We start from the raw sequence: 21,903 nt of genomic DNA, 5'->3' as shown, positions 1-21,903 counted from the left end.
CACGAAAAGAACAGGGAGGGGGCTCTTGGCAGAACATTCGACTGACTGAACATTAATCCGTTCCACATGTCTACTGCTTTTTTCTGTGGCCATGAGAGTGTGACACAGACTTTTGGAATCTTCTGACTCGGTTTTGTATCCTGCAACTTTGGCACTTCATTAAATCAGTTTGTTAAAACTATATTTAAGACACCGGTTTCAACGGAAAAAACGAATATATTCAAACGTATATTGCTTAATACTTGTATACATGTGGCATGTATTCAAATATATTAAAATCAAAATGATGGCCACATGCCAAATGAAACAACCACTCTTGCAACGCAATAGTGTGAAACTGTGGCACCACATTACATCAAGCCTGCCAGACCCTCCGACATAGCCTAGTATTGGCCCAATATGAATTAAGTGAGAGTTCTTAACCCTCTGGGGTCTGAGGGCAGCAAATTTACAGCAAATAACCGTTCATATAAAATTGACCAAAGTAGGTTGAAACTCACAAAGTATGAGGTTTGGGATTAATTCATCCAGCTCTGAGGTTCAGCTGTTTGTTTCACGAATCCTTGTTATTTATGGTAGGCCTACTCCCATAGACATACTCCTGCCTGGCTAAAGGGCAGTTATAAAAAGACAATAGGCTTGTATGAGATGAGCTAGGCCTGCGCAGATTTGACCACCGCCTTGCCAAGCGCATTACATGACGGTTAGAATGTTGTCCGACTTGCTCTGGAAATCCGACTGCACGTATGGCAAGAGCCGTTTTATAATCCGTTGAAATTTGATATCAGGCTACTAGCTATAAACAATCTTTCCTCTCTGACCGGCACCTGAAATTTGATATCAAAATACAGAAAACTGAGAGGCTATCAAATTTCTGAAGACTGAAATTCAATATGAACTGACTGATATCAAATTGACGAAAGTTTTTTCAACTTAAATTACATATCAAGATTTAGAAACTTGATATCAGATTTTCGAATTTTGATACCAACGTTCGTCAATTTGAGATCAGTCAGTTCATATTGAATTTCAGTCTACAGAAATTTGATAGCCTCTCAGTTTTCTGAAATTTGATATCAAATTTCAGGTTCCGGACAGAGAGGAAAGATTGTTTATAGCTAGTAGCTATGAAGGCTAATTGGTTAGCGATCACCTCGTGAGCTACTATAGTGCAAGCAACATTTTATTTGATTTTAAGTAAAAAATTTTCAGAATTTTGATATTAAGTTTCAGAATTTTGATATCAAATTTCTGGTTGTTAATATGCGATGTTAATGCCACTGAATGTGCACAACATGAATTGGCTTCTTCCGAGGAAGGGGCTTCCCTTTAGTTTTAGCTAGCTAGCAAAGTCCTTACACACAAAACAGACATCAGACTCTCCTGTTGGCAGTTGATTTTAGAGTGTTGGGATATTTTGATCGTTTACAAACATGTCAGAACATTTTTTGGCTAGCTCATTGGCTAGCTAGCTGAGCTAGGTGGTTGGCATTCCAACGAAAACATGTGTTTTTTACGCACCGACCAAAGACATACAGTAGTCATGCTTTGCGAACTGTTCGTTTTGTGGCAAATGCATCATTCTATGGGTTTGGTTTGGTAGGGTGTCCTGATTACTGATGCTTGCTAGTATATACTGGCTCACTAGCTGATAGCTAACCAACTAGCCTACATACTTGCTAGATATAAACAATCTTTCCTCCCTGACTGGAACCAAAAATTGTATATAAAAATTCTGTACTGACATTCACAATTGAACACTTTACACATTCCTCATAAATGCTGTCTTAATAAATATCTCTGCAATGGAGTCAATTTCGAAATATCTGTATCAAAACCTCGTTTAAAGGTTTTGATACAGATATTTCAAAACCTGTAAAATATAATGAGAAAGTAAGTTGAAGAAGCTCTTGGTACACAAACTCCTGTATCAAATACTACTACTACTACTACTACTACTACTACTACTACTACTAATAATAATAATAATAATAATAATAATAATAATGAATAATAATAAGCTCAGCTAAATAACATGTAATTTAATGTTATAATAATAATACAAATAATAAATGAAAACTTGATTCACTCTTGAGTCAAAACTTGATCAATTTGTTGTGAGTATTATAGTCCGAAGAATAATTAGGTAATTAACATTATCAATGGTCTCAAAAATTATACTTAGCCGAAATTGCCAGATGTAGGCCCAATTGTATACACAGGTAAATTTTAATATACACTCACTGAGCAATTTATTAGACTATTATTTAGACTTATACTGCTGTACCCTATCCACTTAGAGTTATGATGCGTTGTGTGTTCAGAGACGCACTTCTGTATACCACTGTTGTTATGTGTGGTTATTTGTGTTACTGTTACAGCTTTCACCAGTCTGGTCATTCTCCCCTGACGTCTCTCATTAACAAGGCATTTCTGTCTGCAGAACTGCTGCTCACTGGATTTTTTTGTTTGTTTTTGGCACCGTTCTTTGAAAACTCTAGAGAGTGTGAAAATCCCAGGAGATCAGCAGTTTCTGAGATACTCAAAATACTCTGACACCAACAATCATTCCACAGTCAAAGTCCACATTTTTTCCACATTCTGATGGTTTATGTGAACAGTAACTGAAGCTCCTGACTCATATCTACATGATTGTATGCATTGCACTGCTGCCACACAATTGGCTGATTAGATAATCGCATGAATGAGTAGGTGTAATAAAGTAAAAATGTTCCTAATAAAGTGCTCTTTGAGTGTGTGTATATATATATATGTTTAGGTAAGTGTACGTATGTAAGAAAATAAGCAATTTCCCAGCAACCATAGTCTATTGTATTATTTGTATCCAGTTCACTTGTAGACAAGAAGTTAAAGGTGCTATTTTATCGATGTTTCATAGTCAGTCCTAACCTCTTCGTTTGTATCGTGGTCTATAAATTTGAATGTGCAAAACAAAAATAGACCATGATATCGCAATTGTTAGGCGAGGCGAGCAGGCGAGCAGACTCCTCCCCCGACTGTAATCGACTACTCTCGCCCGTTTTTGAGGCGAGCCGAAAGTCAACTCAAATAAGCCTAATGTCAACCTGCGAATTTATGGTCAACATTAATGAAACCATACAGACGTGGCGCCATCTGCTGGAAAGTTATCAATTGTTTACGTTAAAGGGATATTTATTTGTTTTAGTGTATTTATTTAATTCTATGTATAATGAAGGATATTTTACATATTTAGCCGACAGTAGTTTCTCGAACCAGCTGGGGATGGCTACACTTCAAGGCTACACTTCAAGTAGACCTACCTTCAAAGAAGAATATGCAACTTCTACAGAGATGTTATGTTTCCAGAAGCTGTTACAGCATTTATTCACAATTATGGACATAAATATCAATTTTATATTGTAGAATTCAACACTTTTCAAAATTCCTGAATGCACTTTTAGCCATTACCAGAAATTGGAAGGCCAATATCTAAAATATCCTTAGTTCCACACAAAACTGTCTGGGCCAATTTAAAATATGCACTAGAATATAAATAATAATTTAATAATAAAAACAGTGACCCGCCCCTTTAAACAGAAGACTAGCGATAAAAACCTGAACTAAATGTCTGAAATGCACATATTTAATAAAATATACAGTGGATGCGCAAAGTGACAGAAATATCAAACCAAAATATCAAGTACAACATTCTCTACAGCAGTACTTTTATTATAATATTACAATTATCACTAAGCCCCGAGGACAGCTCAGCTCAAGAAATTAGCCTAATATTTGTAGTTTCCCACAATCTGTAGTGTTCCTTTTATATATATGATTTCATATGAATCATACTTTCAATCATGTCTAAAAATAGAACTATTAAAATGACCAACTTCCATGTTTCTTCATAAAACAGTCTAGTTTAGTATCTAGAATATGTGAGTTAGCAAGAACAGTGTAAATGGTTCAATAAATAGATTGAAATAGTATTCTTCTTTGAGGCTCAGCTACTAACAGAGCTGTACTGACAGTCCTCTGATCGGCTTCTGACAAGACATAAAGGCAGACTCAGTACATCCAAATGTTATTTTACATTCAGCCTCTCACAATGCCATTGTATCCGAAGCATTCACAAATCAACGCAGTGAACAGATTCAGGACAATGAGTGCCTTTGAATAACCATCAAATCTGTCTTAATATGGAGCCTCTTAAACATATCACAAAGAAGCTTTTGCAAAGGTCAGCACTGACTTAGTGGCCTTTAATTAAATGCAAATATGCAAGTATAATTACTAGGCGTGAGCTGAGAATTAGAAGGCGTTCTGAGAGTTTTGAGATATTGAGCTTCAAAGATTCCAAAGTGAATGGGCTCCAAGCAGAGACAACTTGCATTTTTTCAAACTTTGAAACAGTATTTTTGTATAAAACTTCACACATGTATTTATGACAATAAAAATAATTACTTTTTTTCAAAAATGTCTTTTAGAGTCTTCTAGTTCTCAGCTCACAGCATCTTGTTTGTAGAACAATGCAGAAAAATGCACCATGCACAAAACTCACATAAGCCTTCTGGGCAACGAGATACCAGGCTTAAAAACAGGCCATATACAACGCAATACATCAGTTTTTGGACAGTGGTACAATTTCTGTTCTTTTGGCTCTGTACTCCAGCACCTTGGATTTTAAATGAAACCATGAATATAAATTTGAAGGTACCTACATACCAGTGGAGGCTGGTGACTTCCAGAATTGAGGAGGCCATTTTTTTCCGCTTGCTCACTTCACTCGCGATGGAATGTTCCCTGTTCTCTTATCTGTCTTTGTGCTGGCCAAAGGCATACTATTTGGAGTGTAAGCTACAGTCAGAAAGTTCTGGCTGATGAAATTCATTGTGCAGAGCTTAGCCTTGTGCCTTCCTGAAGAAATGACATTGCTGTAAGTCTATGAGCCTGCCTGATAATTAAGCTGAGAAATGACATTTGGATGTAATATAAATGCCAAGTGAACATGTGTAAAAGGCAGGAATTTTAATTATGTAGTTAAAAACAATTTTGTTTAGCTTACATTTTTCATTCTTCTACAGCTTCAACATGTAATCACCAATTTAATCAAGTTTAGCATATAAAAAAGATAAGATAACACTTTCTTTATCATATGTAGTTTTATTCAATATATTTAATATAAAATATGTAAAAATATGGTTCCAGTTGGCTTTAGCTAACGTTAACGTTATCCACTAGAGGGCAGCACTCTATTCGTATTTAGAGTGAATTTCCTCACAGAGCAACAATTCGGTAATTTGATATGGAAGATTATTAAATTGACTTGTAATAAAACGAAATGGACTACATTAAAAATAAAACTGTTCAATAAATCCCAAATGGTGTCTAACATGACCTATTGAATGTCATTCTCACTCCCTAGTATCTGGAATCTGCATATCTCCAGCCCAAGATCTCAAATTGCGCTAGAATCTCGCCGACTTCCGAGGTAGTTTTAAACAAAAGTGTTTGGCCAAATGAGCTATAAACTCCAGGGATGATAGCCAGGGGTGTTCTCTAAATTTCCTGAAAAGCACAAGTTGATAGGACACTCGTAGCCACTATGGCGAGTGTTTGTTTGACTGAAGTGACTAGCGAATTCTCAAAATGGCTTCTGTGTTGAATAGGAAAGGAAAGGATAGTTGATTCCAAATGAACCAGTAGCATGTGATTGGACGAACAAAATGTCAATCTTTCAGCCCTGGACACAATGCATGGTGAGGCCAGGCCTCCGTTGCCCACCCATTTTCAGTGATCTGGCCAATCACATATTGGCATGAAAAAAAATGCATTACATTGACTTCTATGAGAATCTCATTTCCTAGGGGAGGCCTGGCCTCCCTTAATACAAACTGATAGGGAAATCTGGCCTGTTGCTTTACAATTGCAATATTGGGTTTTAGCCATGGGAAAATTTAGATTTATGAACAAAACTAAAATAATATGAATATAAAAAATAAAAAATATGTTTTTTGTTAAAATAAATAAATAAAATAAATATATTTATTGTTTTTTTTAAATCTCTCTCTTCTCTCAAATTATTGGGGAGGCCAGGCCTCCTCCACCTCTATGGAGGAGCCTCCACTGCTACATACATATTTGGTGATCTGTGAAGGAATTACATCGCTTTCTATACAAAGTCCATTATCTTCATTCATTATCATTATCCATTATCTTCATGTTATGCACTTACCCCACTTTTCATTTGTAATGCCAGAGTAGATGGCTAATATAAAGCGCTGATAAGAAAAAAGAGATTTCCACATAATCATACAGTCAGTGATCACTTTATTAGTTAGACATGTACACCAGCTTTTTAATTCACATATTTAATCAGCCAATCATGTGGCAGCAACTAAATGCATAAAAACATGCAGACATTGTCAAGAGGTTCAGATGATTTTCAGACTAAATGTTAGAATGGGGAAGAAATGTGAATCTGTGGAATGATTGCTGGTGCTAGAGTATCTCAGAAACTGCTGTTGATTTTCATGCACAACAGTCTCTAGAGTTTGCAGAGAATGGTGTGAGAAATAAATAAACATCCAGTGAGCAGTAGTTCTGCAGGCAGAAATGCATTGTTAATGAGACAAAGGCCAGACTGGTTGAAGCTGACAGGAAGGTGACAGTTATGCAAATAACCACGCATTACAACAATGGTATGCAGAAGAGCATCTCTGAACACACAACCCGTCAAACCTCTAAATGGATAGGCTACAGCAGCAGGAGTGCAAGCTGTCCAAAAAATATTATAGAATTTCAGAATACTTCAACTAAATGTTGAATAATTTTGCTGCCACCCGTTACCCTGGCTCAATCAGCTAATTAGCCGTATGAACCATGACCAATTCACTCGTAAATCTGACCACAATAAAATGCTACAAGACAAGAACATTTATCAGCTCTGTATATATCACGGAATGTTACTACAAATGACAGATCATGTAAACGATTGGGCTAATTAAATAACGAAGAGTAGAAGTTGGTCTGAAATCCAGAAACAGATACGGCCTGCCTTACCCATCCCTGGACTAGATGCATAGACCAGAGAATCAAGCACCAAGCTTGGTGTGGCCTCAGCTAGGACAGAGAATTTCTTCAAACCCTGTATCAGAGGGCACCCATTTTGTAAAAATGAACGCTGGAGTGGGGAAAGCAGTGCTTGTTCTCGTGTGCAAGTACCAGGAGTGGCAACAGCAAAGGGGGTTAAACATTTCAGCAGCAAACTAATTGATGACAGTGCTGTTCATATATTATAGTCTCATTATTATTAAAGTTTCATTAGGGTCATGCAATGAATAAATAAATAAATGTAACATGGTGTTATATTCAAATGAAACCATGTTTTAACAGGCATAACTCTGTAGTGTGCAGGAAAGAGAGAGACCAAAACATTCAACACCAGATCCCCACACAGTCCCTTCCAGGTGATGACACTCAGGCCTGGTCCCACAGCGCAGAGCAAACCCAGGGATGTGAACTGAATTATCTGCATGGAGGAATGGTCTAGAATCCCTCCAAATGTGTTCCTTAACCTTGTCAAGCATTACAGGAAAATACTCCATGCTGTTATCCTTGCCAGAGATGAATGCACCAAATAATAAATCAGGGGTGGCATTAATTATGGAAACTTGATTTTGGTTCAATATATTTCTTTTTTAAATGAATGTTTTATTTTGGTTGGTTCCATTGAAACATTAATTCAGTATTTTTCACATATTCAGCATTTTGAGTGTATCTCAGTAATCATATAGTTTATTTTTTAAACGTTTTTTTAAAAATGTTTTAGTACCAATAATTTAGGTGCCCACCGTATATATTCAGTTTTACAAGGTGTCCACATCAGAGCTCTTCTGTATTAATTATCTTAATGGCTTACACTGTGATCAATACTGCAATAAGCCTACTCTCTACACAGACCACAGCAATGCACCTCTTCTCTCAAAACTCATAACTATACTGACAGCAGTACTGGGACCTTGAAGCTTTCTACTTTACAGCTCTCCCTGAGGATGTTTTATTCCATCTGAGATAATGCAATCGTTTATGTCCTCAGGGTGAATATAAACAGAGCCCTTCTCTGAGGGACATTATGTGCTTCAGTATCTCTTTCTGCAAAATAGAATCATCAGTTCAGCAACCCAGGGCCAGACATCAGACATAAATGTGTGATGTGTTGATGTGTGCATATGTTTTGTGTTGGTGTGTATGCTGCTCATAAAACTGCACACACTGCATAAAAATGCACAAAAAGCATACTTGTACGTCAAGCAAAGTACGCCAGGAAATTATATATAAACTACATTATAACAACAGCGCTCTTCTGGTTTCTTGCCGCATTACAAGCGCGCTGTTCTTTGTTCTATTCTCGCGATGATTTAACTCAGATCCAAAATGGTGAATTCATAAAATGTCAGTGTTTGAAACGCTGCATTTCCTACTATCTTTTAATTGACCGTCTTATTGCTTTATAAACAATTATATACATTCAGAGTCGTTGTATACAGTCTATGGTGAGTTATTTTGGAAAATACTGTTCCTCGCAGTTAAAAATAGCTGGGTATTAAATGTTGCAGATAGCGATACATTAGGCTTATATTATCTAAACAGCTATCTAGCGGTTTGATGCAAAAACATGAACTTACTAACGTTAGATCGATAGCGCATCAGTTGGCAATCCAACAGCGTTTTCGTTTTTTTACACTAGATCAAGTACGGAAACAATGTTTGTCGTTCTTCGCAAAAACAAAAGGCTCTCATAACAGTCAACCAATGTTTTGTGTTGTTACCTAATAAAAACATGTTATTCAAAACATGAACTCATGAACTGTAGCCAATGGTAAAAGGCTAGCTAAGCTTTTCAACCGAGCATAAAACGAAATATCGTGTTTTTACTTGTTAGGCAGCTACCAGCTTAAATCAGTTACATCTGGTGTCATACTTGCTCGGTGTGACCCCCGTGTCATTTCAGTAAAATGATCAATGTGTTCCAGATAGTCTGAACTACAAAAACTGCTGACCTCCACCGGATCTTCCCGGCCTGTTGACGGAAAAGCACCAGGGATGTCTGCCGGAATTGCCGAATGTAATCCGACCCCACAACCGCAAGCATCTACCAACGAACATGGTAGTCGTACAATTAGTTGATAATTTCTTATATTGTTTGTTTTTAAGTATTTGCATTCATATTGATGTTGTTCAGTGCCTTTTAACATATAACAATAAAATAATTTATCCTTAAAGGATTCCTTCTTTAGGCTTTTGCTCTTCTTTCCACAGGAACCATTTTGAGCTGTTCATTCTATGGCTGCAAGCAGAACTTCTCAAACATACAGCAGTTATCCACCCACATAGAGAGCCACCAGATCCCCACACAGTCCCTTCCAGGTGATGACACTCAGGCCTGGTCCCACAGTGCAGAGCACTGCTGCCTAAATCAATTTCTGCTTCCCACAACAGAATAAACCATGAAGAGTATTATGGTACAGACTTGCCACAAGATAATAGTGTAACAGTGTGTTTTGGGTTACTGTGTAATCTATTCATACATGCATGGCAGGTAGTCAGGGAATTGAACTGCAGCTTAACAGACCCTAATTAGAAATGCTGATGGGTTGCCTTATCTCAGTACTATTCAAAAAGCACCAAGGAAGGTGACCAGCAAGTTGTGGGTAAGTCCATTTCAATTCAACACACTTTTGGACCCCATCGTCACAAATTGTCAAAATTGTCATTCAAATCAATGATGCAAAAGTGTGTTGAACTGACATAAACTTACCCTTGTCAAAGCACTATGTTTTGGGAGTCTTAGGCATATTGATGAGACGTCATTGTGATATTGTGAATCATGAGCCTAAAATGCTACATAAATGAACCACTATATACTGTGACGTGAAGTGTTTGCCCCCTTCTTTGTTTCCTCTATTATTGGATACATGTCACACTGAATGGATTAAAATATAGAATTAGACCAAGGGAAACTTGTGTAAACCCAAATTCATTAAAATACTTTTTCATGGCACTGTAACCATTTATTTCAAGTTTTTATTGTGAATTGCTGTCTGTCTCTTTCTAGGGAAGGCATTTCATTGCTCAGCACTGGGCTGCAATGGCACCTTTCCCAGCATGCAACACTTGATGGAGCACATGAGGCACCACTACAAGCCAAACCATTATTTCCTGTGAGTGTGTGATGATACAGTGAGGTCTGTAAGTGTTTGAACAATGGTGCAATTTATTTGTATTGGCTATGTATTCCAGCACATTCAATCTGAAATGAAACCATGAATATGAGGTTAAAGTGCAGACTAGCACCATTTATTTGAGGGGTTACATCCATACCTGGTGATCTGTGTTGGTATTACAGCCCTTTTTATACATGCCCCCCCAATTTTAGAGCACCAAGTAATTGAAGATTTGGCTTCTCAGCTGTTTCTTTTTAGTTTGGACTATTCATTTACATTTTAGTCATTTAGCAGATGCTTTTAATCCAAAGCAATTTACAAGTGCATAAGCTCCTCAACACGTGAAAAGCATCAAATCCATAAATAGCAAAACATGCATGTAGAGCAGTTATGACCAAAAACACTAGTCATCATAAGTGCAATTTTCTTTTCTTGCTGGGGTGTAAATCAGGAAGGAGGACTTAAGGTACAATCTGAAAAGGTGTGTTTTCAGTCTGTGTTGAAATATGGGGAGGGATTAGATATTTATTAACATCTTAAAAGTTGGGATGTACAGTAGGGAAGTCCCCTTAGCAGCCTGGAATGCCAACACTAGTGCCTTGAAGTTGAAGCATGCAGTAATACATAGTCAGTGGAGGACAATGAAAAATAGAGTGACATGAGCCAACCTGGGCTGACTAGTAGTCAGGCCGACTGCAGCTTACTGGACCAGCTGGAGGGGTTTGCAGTAATCCCGGTGGGAGATGATGAGGACCTGGACTAGGAGCTGGGTGGCTTTCTCCATCAGGAGATGGAGATGGGTACAGCGTATGTTAGGGAGGAAGAGCCTGCGGGTTCTGGTAGTGGAGGAAGGATATGAGTGGAGCAAGGGTGAGATAACCATCAAGGGTCCCCCAAGATTCTTGGTTGTGCTGGAGGAGGATACTACAAGTCCTCAACAAAAAAAAAATCTTTCAGTATCTAGTCCTGATCCCACGGTGGTGGAATGACCTCCCGGTGGATGTCAGAACAGCAGAGTCTCTGACCTCCTTCAAGCGCAGACTGAAGACCCATCTCTTCAGGCTATACCTTTCCCTCCCCAACTCACAATCACCGTGATTAGCCTTAGACCGTAATGGCACTTATGTATAGATATCGTTACTTGTATAGGTATTGTTGTTTTTATTGGCTGTTGTATTGTTGTATTCTAGCTGCCAACTGTGGTATGCTGGTTTGAAAGTTGTTTGTACTCTTCAAGGGTTCTGAATTTATGTATGTTTACACTAGGACTCGGAACTGTACTGTCCTCTCAGGTCCACTTTTGCACTTGTTCTTGTATTTGATTTGCACTTTGTTGTACGTCGCTCTGGATAAGAGTGTCTGCTAAATGCCACGTAATGTAATGTAATGTAATGTAATGTTCATTCTTTGTTGTGTGTCGGGCCAAGCTGTGGTCTTGCCGTGGTCTTTTTCAGCTCCTTGCTGTTCGTTGTTAATGCAGGTGTGAGAGCTGCAGGGCCAAACTCCGGTCTTACCGCGCACTCTTCAAACACCTTCACACTTGCGCCAAGGTGGCGAAGAGCAAGGCCGCCAGGGAGGAAATGACCTCGCCGGGCGCCACGGCTATGACAGAAGTGCCTGAGTCCGCACCATATGACGGCACGGCTCCCGGGGGTCTTCCCGCCGATGCCCAGACCCCCATAAAGGAGGAACCAATGGAGCTAGAGCCCGTCCCAACCACTGCAGAGTCCGTCCCCGCCACGCCCCTCGCCTGCCTCCAGGCTACGGTCAACAGCCTTCCCCCCGAAACCCCGCAGGCCCTGCCCACCTCCCCTTCCTCTCCCCCGGCCCCAGCCGCCGCTCCTGCTCCGCCCCCAGGCTCGTTCTCTCTCTCTGAGCCCACAACGTTCCCCGCTGAGCCGCTGCAGCCCGGACCGCCCCCCGGGTCCTTCATCCCGTCCACCACACCCTCCTCCTCCTCCTCCTCCTCTCCACTGCCTTACCCTCCCCCCGTCTCCTCCACTTCTCCTCCCGCTCCCCCCGGGCAGCGCCCAGGCCGACCCGTCGCCCCCGCCTCCCCAGCACCGCCCACCCCGCCAGGCTCGAACGCCGTGTGGAAGAAGAACCAAGGTGAGTGAGCTTTAGGCGTTTCTTTCTTCAGTGTTGACCAAAAATCTCAATTTCACAAGCCTTCCACACCAAGAACGATAACTAAATATATTGTTTTCCAAATTGTTGGAAAGTGGTGACTATGATGACAACGATAGTGACAAACAATATCTTTGGAATCAGTTTTAGAGTGATTTTTTAGAGCTGCATGTATGATAAAATTCTGACTGGCAATCAAAATCCAACTAAATTTACAGGGCGCCACATGGAAAAAGGCTGATGACATAGCCTACAGTATTTACAGAACGTTATCGTTCAGCAGTGTGGATGCTCACATCATATGGTTATTTTTATAGTTCTTGGTGTGGATGGACATTTAATCAACTTTGTTTTCCACAGTAAATGTTGGAGAGTCAGAGAGTCAGGAGATGATTTCTTCTTTTACAGGGATCATATCAATCTAGTCATGAGCATCCTGAGTGGAATGCCATCACCTTCTCTTGTAATGCTCATGTAATACCCGTTTTGTCCAAACAGTTGAGTACACTGACGCTGATTTTGAAGAGTTAGCCCAAAGCTAAATTGTTGTCATAGTGATCTATTTCTCCGACAATTGTGTTGGGCTGGCGTCAGTCAACTTGACCGATCGCAGCCTCGGCCATTCCAGTGTTGAGTGAACTGTGTGTTTTGTCGTGTGCACTGTCCTGCCAGACACGCCCGGGCCCCTATTGCTCAGAAGGAACAGTCATCCCAGCAGTCAGAGTATAAGTGCAGGTGAAGCCCAGGTGAGGAACGGAGACTGCGGTCCGCACATGCACTGATGGGGGCGGCCCGTCACGGCACTCGAGTCTTGAGGCGACGGCTTTGCGTATCGGCACAGAAACCCCACCCTTTTGGTGCTCCCTGTACACTTCCTGGGTGTGGCTCTGACTCGAGTGCTGTGTGCTTTCCTATCAGCCAGCCACTCACTGGGCATGGGATGTGTACATGTAGGCCCCTAGCCCTCCCAGCCAGGCCCCCAGCCCTCCCCTAGAGTGTTCCTGTGTTAACAGTAGCAGCCCCTAATTCCAACACGCTTTCCCACAATCCCCTGCCTCTGCTGCCCTCCCTGGCCCTAGTGGCTGTCTGGCTGTGAGTAGTGTTGTGTGTATGTGTGCGTGTGTGTGAGTGAGTGAGAAAGTGAAAGAAAGAACGCTTGCATGGATGTGGTTTTGTGGCAGATGTCTTGCAGGCCTCTCTGTAGCCTGGAATGAAATCTGACTGCTTACATTGCTTGCTTCACAGATTAAACATGTTCTAATGAAAAAAACAGCTGCTGCAGTTAGTATTAACAACATTCTTTCACAATGACTAACCCTTTTATTATGAGGTGTTCTAAGGCTTTTGAAGAATGTTTCATAATTACAATGTCTTCGTTTTTATTTTAATGAATCTTCTGTTTATCCCTGAACATCAATGTCTTGGTCCAGGGTAGAGATGTCTCCTGCTCCCTTAACAATTTAATATAATAGATCAATAAAGAGCAAGTAAATGAAACCAATTTGTCATTGCTTTGGTTGTCATAATATTTTCCTCTTTGGCAACTGGATCCATTTTAGATGCGTTAATTTGATCAGATGTTCCAGGTTGGAAATTCTTTTGCATTGAGCCACCCGTGCCAGGTTTTGGACAGACTGAAAAGGCTTTCTTGAGTATGTTCTCCCCTTCCCCCCTGCTTAGGGCAGTCTTTCAGCAGCCGCATCCTCTGGGAGCACACCAGGGGGCGCTACAGTTGCCTCCAGTGCGGCCACTCCACCCCTACTCGGCAGGAGATGACCGCCCACATTGAGGGCCAACACAGGAGCCCGGCTGGGCGGGCTCAGACCGACATGGGTAAGACCAGAGGTTTGGCTTCGGTCAAGATCACACAGGTAACACCGGGGCTTAGCCTTCAGTCAAGCTCATACCCGTAAGACCTGCGTTAGGCTTCAGTCAAGCTCACAACGTTAAGACCTGCGTTAGGCTTCAGTCAAGCTCACATCGTTAAGACCTGCGTTAGGCTTCAGTCAAGCTCACAACGTTAAGACCTGCGTTAGGCTTCAGTCAAGCTCACAATGTTAAGACCTGCATTAGGCTTCAGTCAAGCTCACAACGTTAAGATCTACGTTAGGCTTCAGTCAAGCTCACAACGTTAAGACCTGCGTTAGGCTTCAGTCAAGCTCACAACGTTAAGATCTGCGTTAGGCTTCAGTCAAGATCACATGGGTAGGCCAATGCTGAGGCTTCAGTGAAGCTGGCATGGGTAAGGCCAGGGCTTAGGCTTCTGTCAATTTGGCATGATTACGATTGAGTTGTATAACTCAGTTAAGCTGTTAACATTTTGCTATGGCATGAAGTGGTCACACATGGTCACGCACACACGCTTCGGGAAACTCATGAAGGCAATCATGTGCCTTGTTAAATGCAAATATAAATACACAAAATAGTAAAATAATATGTGAAAGGTATCTTTCTTGCTACAATCACACACTTGTTTGACTGGCAGGTTGGAGATATTGGTGCTGTCAGAAAGTTCACATTTTCTTACTCGGAATTACCACTTTTTCCCACCGTTGGAAAGAGGTCATTTCATAACCCACATATGATGTGAACCCAGCATTAGGGTAGACTTTGGTGTACACTTTGTTCAGACTGGTATTGCTAAGATTTAGGGTAGACTAGTAAGGATTTAACTGGCAAATACCTCATTAAGACTAATGTTTTAATTAAACTGGTATTGATAAGATTGGGGGAAGACCTTAGTAAGGCTGATAAGGATTAAACTCTGGGGTAGACCTAAATCAAATTGACATTGGCATAAAGTTCAGATTTCCACATTATCTGGGGCCATGGCAGCATAGTGAAGTATAACATAGTAAAAGCATGTGGCAGTAGTAACTAGTAACTACTACTAGTAACTAGTAGTAAGTAGTTTGACTTCAGGAAGTTTGTATTGCCTTGCATCCCCCTCCACAATTGTTCAATATGTTTTCTTTTTTCTTTTATTTCAGATAACAGGGGCTCCCCTCCATTCCAACCAAAGATATCATCGGACACAGAGACTGCCGTCTATACCCAGCTGTGATTGAATTTGTCTACTGCACATCATTTTAATCTGACCTACAGTAAAATGCGCCTAGGAAGGTAGACTGGCTAATAGAATGGCGATATTATGCATTTAATAACCCTTAGATCACTTAGAAGAAATTATTTGCATTAGTTTATCATGCGATCAACTCATAAATGTCTCTGCTGTGTATTTATAAGCTTGTACTTTACATTACAGGCATTAGCAAGTGCTGTTTTTCCTAGTTACTTGCATTTTTTATTTTTTTTATTTTTATGAAATGCTGTCCACTTAATACAGCTGGCTATACATTTAGTGACAACTTTATTAGGTAGACCTGTACACCAGCTTGTTAATACGATGATCTAATCCACTGATCATGTGGCAGCAACCCAATGCATGCAAACATGGCCAAGAGATCCACTTGTTGTTCAGACCAAACATCAGAATGGGGAAGAAATGTAATCTAAGTGGTTTTCCCCATGTAATGATCGTTTGTACCAGACAGGGTGCTTTTAGTATCTCAGAAACTGCTGATCTGCTGGGAACTGTGGAGTTTACAAGGAATAGTGCGAAAAACAACATCCGGTGAGCAGCAGCTTTGTGGGGAAAAAACACCTTGTTAATGAGAGAGGTCAGAGCAAAATAGGCAGTCTATTAAATAACCACACGTAACCACAGAAGAATAATTCCAAGAATAAGTATAAAAATACCTAATAAAAGTGGTCACTGAGTGTATACTGAATCAATTCAGGTTTAGTACCTTACTCTAGGGTACAATGGCAGAGCCTTCAATGGAGTCTTAAAGTCGAACCATGTAACCTTCAGGTTACAATCCCAGTTGTACTCCTTATATCCATCCAACTGGACATATTTTTAATATTTGAAGTCTCCACTGCGTATATTTAAGACGTTTGATGCCCCTGTTGAACACAGTGGAGCAGTGCCCTATGATATTGCTGGCCCTGGCTCCGAAGTCTCTTTTTGAAGTGGCAGTTTACTTCTCAGTATTCAGGGGTCTTGAAATTTGGTACGTTTTGAGGGTGAAAAACAAGAAACGAGTAGCCTACCTCGAAAGTAGCTTGTACTGCTGTCAGAAATCAGAAATTTCTCATCGCATTCAAAAAAAATAAAAAACCCATTGGGGCACTCAATAAAACCTCAATAATATATGTTTTTACCTCCATAAAATTTACAATTTCTTTAATTTAGCTTACATGTTTAAGTACGTGAACCGTGAGACACCACAATCTCACCCTCACACAAGCAAAGTTGTGTATCGTTTTGGGGCGGCCTGTAGCGTAGTGGTTAAGGTAAATGACTGGGACACGCAAGATCGGGGGATCGTCTCCTGCTTAGTCTAATCAACTGTATGTCGGTCTGGATAAGAGCATCTGCCAAATGCCAATAATGTAATGTAATGTTTCAACTCATTTTCATATTGAATTCCAAGTGTTTATGGTGAATGTTTAGTTCATTTGAAGGTGTGTTGGCTAATGGAAGATCATAAGGGATTTTACAAATTACTGTTGTGTACTTCTGCTAGTGTTAGTATTAACATTAATCGCTGATATGTATCACTGTGAAGTATCAAAGATAATCTAAAGGAAATTGTTGATTGATCTTTGGGATGCCTCTTCCTGTAATGATTGCTGGCGCCTCTATGTGTGCAACACCTACAGTCAATAAACTCAGAAAAAAAGACAATAAGAGCCGCGGTGGCGCAACAGGCTAAGACGCAGCAAACTTGCGGTTGCAGTTTGCTGCAGTTGCAGACCGGGGTTCGATTCTCGGTCCTGCCAAAAGCCAAGTTTGGCCGACTCACGTGGGGCAGCAATAATTGGCTCGCTGCTCCAGAGGGAGGGACTTGGCAGGGTTATTAGATCGCCGCACAATAAGCACCTCGGGCGCCTCGGAATCACGGCAACGGGCATGAGACGAGACGGCTTGAAGAAGGCGTGTCGTTCTCATTCGGGCCGCCGAGGGACGGGGTACGGGCGGTACATCTAATACGACTACCTCCAATTGAATCAGACGAGGTACAATTGGCTACCAAATTGGGAGAAAAAGGGAAAAATCTGGAAAAAATTTATTAAAAATACAATATTTATTTTAAAAAAAAAAGAAAGAAAAAAAGACAATACATTATGTCCCTGGCAAAGATATGAGTTGAATCTTTGGGCATTTTTGGCTTTCATACTGCTTAAAAAGGGAGTAAGGTTGTTTTGAAAGATTGGTTTTTGAACACAAGTGTTTATTGATAGTTTCATGGTGTGCTTTCTGGGCAATCTCAGGACTGCTTCAAGGTCCACTTGTTTGATGTTGTTCTATAAGGTCAAAGAGTATCTTAATGTTATGAGGTTGTCTTTTCATCGGTGTACATAAACCCAGACCTCTCCCTGTGTTGTCTGACCTGAACTTCATGTTGATTAAAATAGAAATTACAGGGTATTGGGATGGACTGCGAGTGCTATTCTCAGTCATATTCATATTATGGCATTGGTCAAATGATACTTGGTTCACCTGAATTATAATAATGTTGCGTGGCAAGATATCTTTTAATTTGGTTGATGCAAACATGGACATGTGTAAATTGGTGGGTGTAATATTGTATGTAATCAAGATAAATATTCAGTTTCAAGTTCTCTTACTAGCATTTACTGAGTGTAGTCCATTGACTACTTAATTGGTTTTAATATATTTCTTTGTAGTTCAATATTGTGAATGCTCCAGTAGGCAGGAAAATGTCTGAAGGCCCATCCACACCAACAACTATAACTATAATTACTATAACAATAATGATGTGAGCATCCACACTGCTTAATGATAACATTCTGTAATAGTCTCTGGGCTATGTAATGGGCAGTGTCAATGTTGTAGAATCATGCAAATGAAAAAAAAAAAATGAAAATTGAAACTGATTCCTACAATAATTTGTCACTGTTGTTGTCGTTATAGTTGTGGTGTCGACTCCTCCATCCGATTTTTTAAATGATATATAGTCATTATAGTTATCATTCTTCGTGTGGATGGGTCTTTTCAGCCAAACTAGAGACAGTGTTCCGACTGAACAGACAGAGCCTGCTATACTAACAAGGCCACAGAAGCATCCAAAGGAGCAAAAGTCCATGGTTTCTGATGTATTTTTTACAAGATTCCAGCAATAATTCAAGTATCATCTTGTTAAAGTTGTATGACATGGGCGTGATGGAACAGTCATAGAAGTGGACTGCAAGCCAGTATGCTAAACGTGACAGGTTTTGAAGTGAAAGGGTTAAACATTTTTGGGCACTGCTAATGTCAGGGGGACAGGGAAAAAGGACAGCACATCAGAGCGTATCTACTCCTGTAAGGGCTGGTGGTGTGAAGAGTTTTTATTCACATTACAGGCTGTGTCTGTGGTCGATGATATGATACATTTCAACTTGACCAAGCTCAATCAAAGCCATAATCATAAATCTCTGCCTGCAAACCCCGTTACCTCCTGTAGATGCATCTACAGGTATTGGCATGTCACTATAAACAACATTTCAAAACAGGTGTTTGATAGGCATCACTTGCTTCTCATGCCAGATTTTCAAACAACTGCTGTGCTGTTGTTCTCAAATCTTTGTGGGAATTTGGCTTTCCTTATCTGTATTTGACTTCAGCAGTGTTTCTAAATCCGTCTCGCTGTTGCTCTGTCAAGATAGCCAATGAAGATGTCTGATTAGATAGACAAGTGAAAGTTTCAGAGCATTTTGAAATGTGACCTTTTGATTTTGATCTTTAGGAATGTAACACATTGCATTTTCTCTCCTTCCATGAGCAGAATTAATTTGGAGTGCTTAGGCAGACAACTGGATCAAGGAATTTGTGTTTCTGCTGGTGTATGTTTTAATCTGTATTCTATGTGTTCATGGCTGTAGCCAGTAAGTAATCCCAAACAAACAATGATGTTAGGTCTCCATTCCACGCATGCATGTCAATAGTAAAATGTTTCTCTGGCAGCACTCAGTTCATAGGACAGTTGGGTTGTCATGTAATGGTTGCCTCTCTCCTGATAGGTGGCAGTCTTCTGCAGTGTTAAAGTTTATGAAGTAAATCTGCAGATACAATGCATTTATCATTGTAACAGGACATTTGACGGATACTAACCTTTTGGGATTTTGGCATGTTATAAGGTCAATGGTGGCTGTTGAGTACTGTTGCTGCTTTTATTTAAATGTGAAGTTGTTGATAACAATGGATTAAGGACCTCTTTACCAGGTGAGGGACTCAATGATGTCAGAAGACTTCGTCATGTTCAGATACAGTGCAGCCTCTCTTTCTATGCAGTCAGCAAACCAGGGATCATCAAATCACAGTCCTTGTGGGCCCGGAACTGCTGGTTTTTCCCTTTCCCTTTTCCCGAGAGTCAGGTGTGAAGACAGTCTGGCCAATCAGGAGCACTAATCATTCAGTTAATAACCAGGGAGAAAAGATAATGACCAGGGCTGGATTTGGATTCGAGGACCAAATTTGATGAATCCTGTACTAAACCATCACACACCTCAGAGTACTCAGACTCCCACTGTGCCCGGCTCGCGTGCATTTACTGAAAGGAAGAATTCCTTCCGTGCGCTTGGAATGTTTTCCTAATTCCTTATGAGAATTTATTGTCATATATCTTGCCATTCTGCTTCGTGTGTGAACTCATTTGTAACATCCAAAACAAAGAGCAGAATTTATGGCTTCCTCTGGTGTTGTGGGTTTGTGGAAACTCATGTTCCTCTTTTGATTCCCATTGGGCTTGTGCCCATCTTCAACTCACTGTCCGCCTACTGTCAACTTTCTATTTTGTTCTACCAAACCTGGAAGGTATGATTTCAGGTTGGATTTGTCACCTGGGAGCAGATAAAATAAATTACCTATTTTTGGAGGATTTGACGGTTTCATTTAAGGCAATCATGTCCATTTCCTGGAGTACCAGAAGCAGTGAGGAGGGGCCTTCTGGGTAATAGCGAACACACTTTGATGTTTTTGAAGGAATTATCCACAGTATATTTCTGAATGGCTTTTTTGTGATACGCCAGTACTGTTTTTGTGAGATTTGTTTGTAGAATAAAATTCCTTTGTAATGTATGATTCAGACACATTCTGTCATTTATCAGGTGCCCTTTGTTGCATGAATCTGCCCTTTAGTCATACTGCAGAATTGTTTGACTGTGTTTTTAGTGTTTAGCTTTGCTTGGAGCTAACCTCAGCCAAATTACCTCTACAGCATAAACACTTGCACTTATGAACTGCGCACTGCTACTATAGGCCCCAGTGGAAAGCACTCCAAATGGATTGTTTCAGAAATAAATGTCATGGTGCTGTAGTAATATTAAGCTGATTCACTTTCTGAAAGGTTGCAGAGAGCACAATAAAAACATCTGCTCAATTAGAACTGATGTTTTAAAAACAAGCTGAAATGGAAGTTAGAGCAGCACTAGCTTCTGTGATATGACATGCTCGAGTGAAACTGATCTTTCGGGGGAATTTTTGAAGGGCGGGGACATCAAATGAGGATGCACACCGCTGTGTGAAAATGATATGGATTGGAGGAAACAGAAAATTGTAGGACATTTCATCGACATGGAACACAATGACGTCAAATCTCATAATATCCCCTTTTACAGGAGGTCGATGGAAAAAGAAACATACACAAGTATTGGAAATTAAGATATTTTTTTAATTTTTTAATTTTTTTGTTTGTGGTTATGAAGAATTGCCTAAATTGAGGAAAAAGTTCCTTTTGATTTCAGCTTGTCTTTAATGTCATAAGAGAAGGGCTGTAGAATATGTTGGCAAGAAGACTGTCAGATCGAACGGCTGGGGTTAAGAACAGAACGGCACACCCAAGTCGTTTATAGCAGAAAACGAGAGGGAATAAAAGAGCATGGCACAGATAGTCTGCGATGTCTCCCATGGGGAAGATAATTTCATTTGATTTCATTTATTTCAGTAACTGGCTGTATTTGTGTGGGAAAATTTTTCAACTGGATTTCATTTTATGAGCATGTTGTGTTGAACGTTGTGGGGGAATATGACAAGGAGCTGAGCCAAACAGATGGACAATGCGGAACAAGATTCGAACTGGGAAACATCACTGCTCTTTTGCAGTGATGTGTGGGTTCTTCTGAGCATTTCTCACCAGGTCTCGGGCCATTCTATCTGGAATCTCTTTTGGTCTTCCAGACCTTGCTTTGACACCAACTGTTCCATTTATCTAATAATGTTTCTGACAGTGAAAATAGGTAGTTTGAAACATTGAGAGATTTTGTAGCCTTCTTCTTCTGGAAATTAACCGTCTTCATTCTGAAATCCTTGGACAACTGTTTAGAGAAATCCATGGTTGTTAACACAGAACAGCCACTGCAGTTGGATACTTTAGAAGGCATGGTGTTACTTCAGAATTGAATGTTTAGCCCTGGAATATACTCAACTGACTCATTGAAGCTCTAATAAGTAAATCACCTGGGTCTTGGCCTTTTTAAAAAGTAACAAAGAATAATCCAA

General features: G+C 40.2%; 1 protein-coding gene across 3 annotated transcripts; it reads left to right on the top strand.

Annotated features, from left to right (window-relative positions):
- Positions 1 to 8,408: 8,408 nt before the first annotated feature.
- On the top strand, positions 8,409 to 20,484 carry LOC133129611 (zinc finger protein 414-like). 3 transcript variants are annotated; one of them, XM_061243818.1, is made up of 8 exons: positions 8,409 to 8,537; positions 9,018 to 9,154; positions 9,304 to 9,411; positions 10,100 to 10,205; positions 11,689 to 12,317; positions 13,008 to 13,081; positions 14,016 to 14,168; positions 15,326 to 20,484. In XM_061243818.1, exons 2-7 carry the CDS (start codon positions 9,088 to 9,090, stop codon positions 14,109 to 14,111), a joined length of 1,080 nt encoding a protein of 359 aa, XP_061099802.1. In that variant the 5' UTR covers positions 8,409 to 8,537; positions 9,018 to 9,087; the 3' UTR covers positions 14,112 to 14,168; positions 15,326 to 20,484. The 3 variants fall into 3 exon arrangements, with proteins under 3 accessions (XP_061099802.1, XP_061099801.1, XP_061099800.1); XM_061243817.1 differs by having other exon boundaries at positions 8,421 to 8,537; positions 9,022 to 9,151; XM_061243816.1 differs by having other exon boundaries at positions 8,421 to 8,537; positions 9,022 to 9,154.
- Positions 20,485 to 21,903: the final 1,419 nt, after the last annotated feature.

Source organism: Conger conger, chromosome 5 (genome assembly GCF_963514075.1).
Source record: "Conger conger chromosome 5, fConCon1.1, whole genome shotgun sequence".
In the NCBI taxonomy this organism is placed as follows: domain Eukaryota; kingdom Metazoa; phylum Chordata; class Actinopteri; order Anguilliformes; family Congridae; genus Conger; species Conger conger.
Note: the sequence above shows the minus strand (reverse complement) of the source record. Positions and strands in the feature narration are given on the sequence as shown.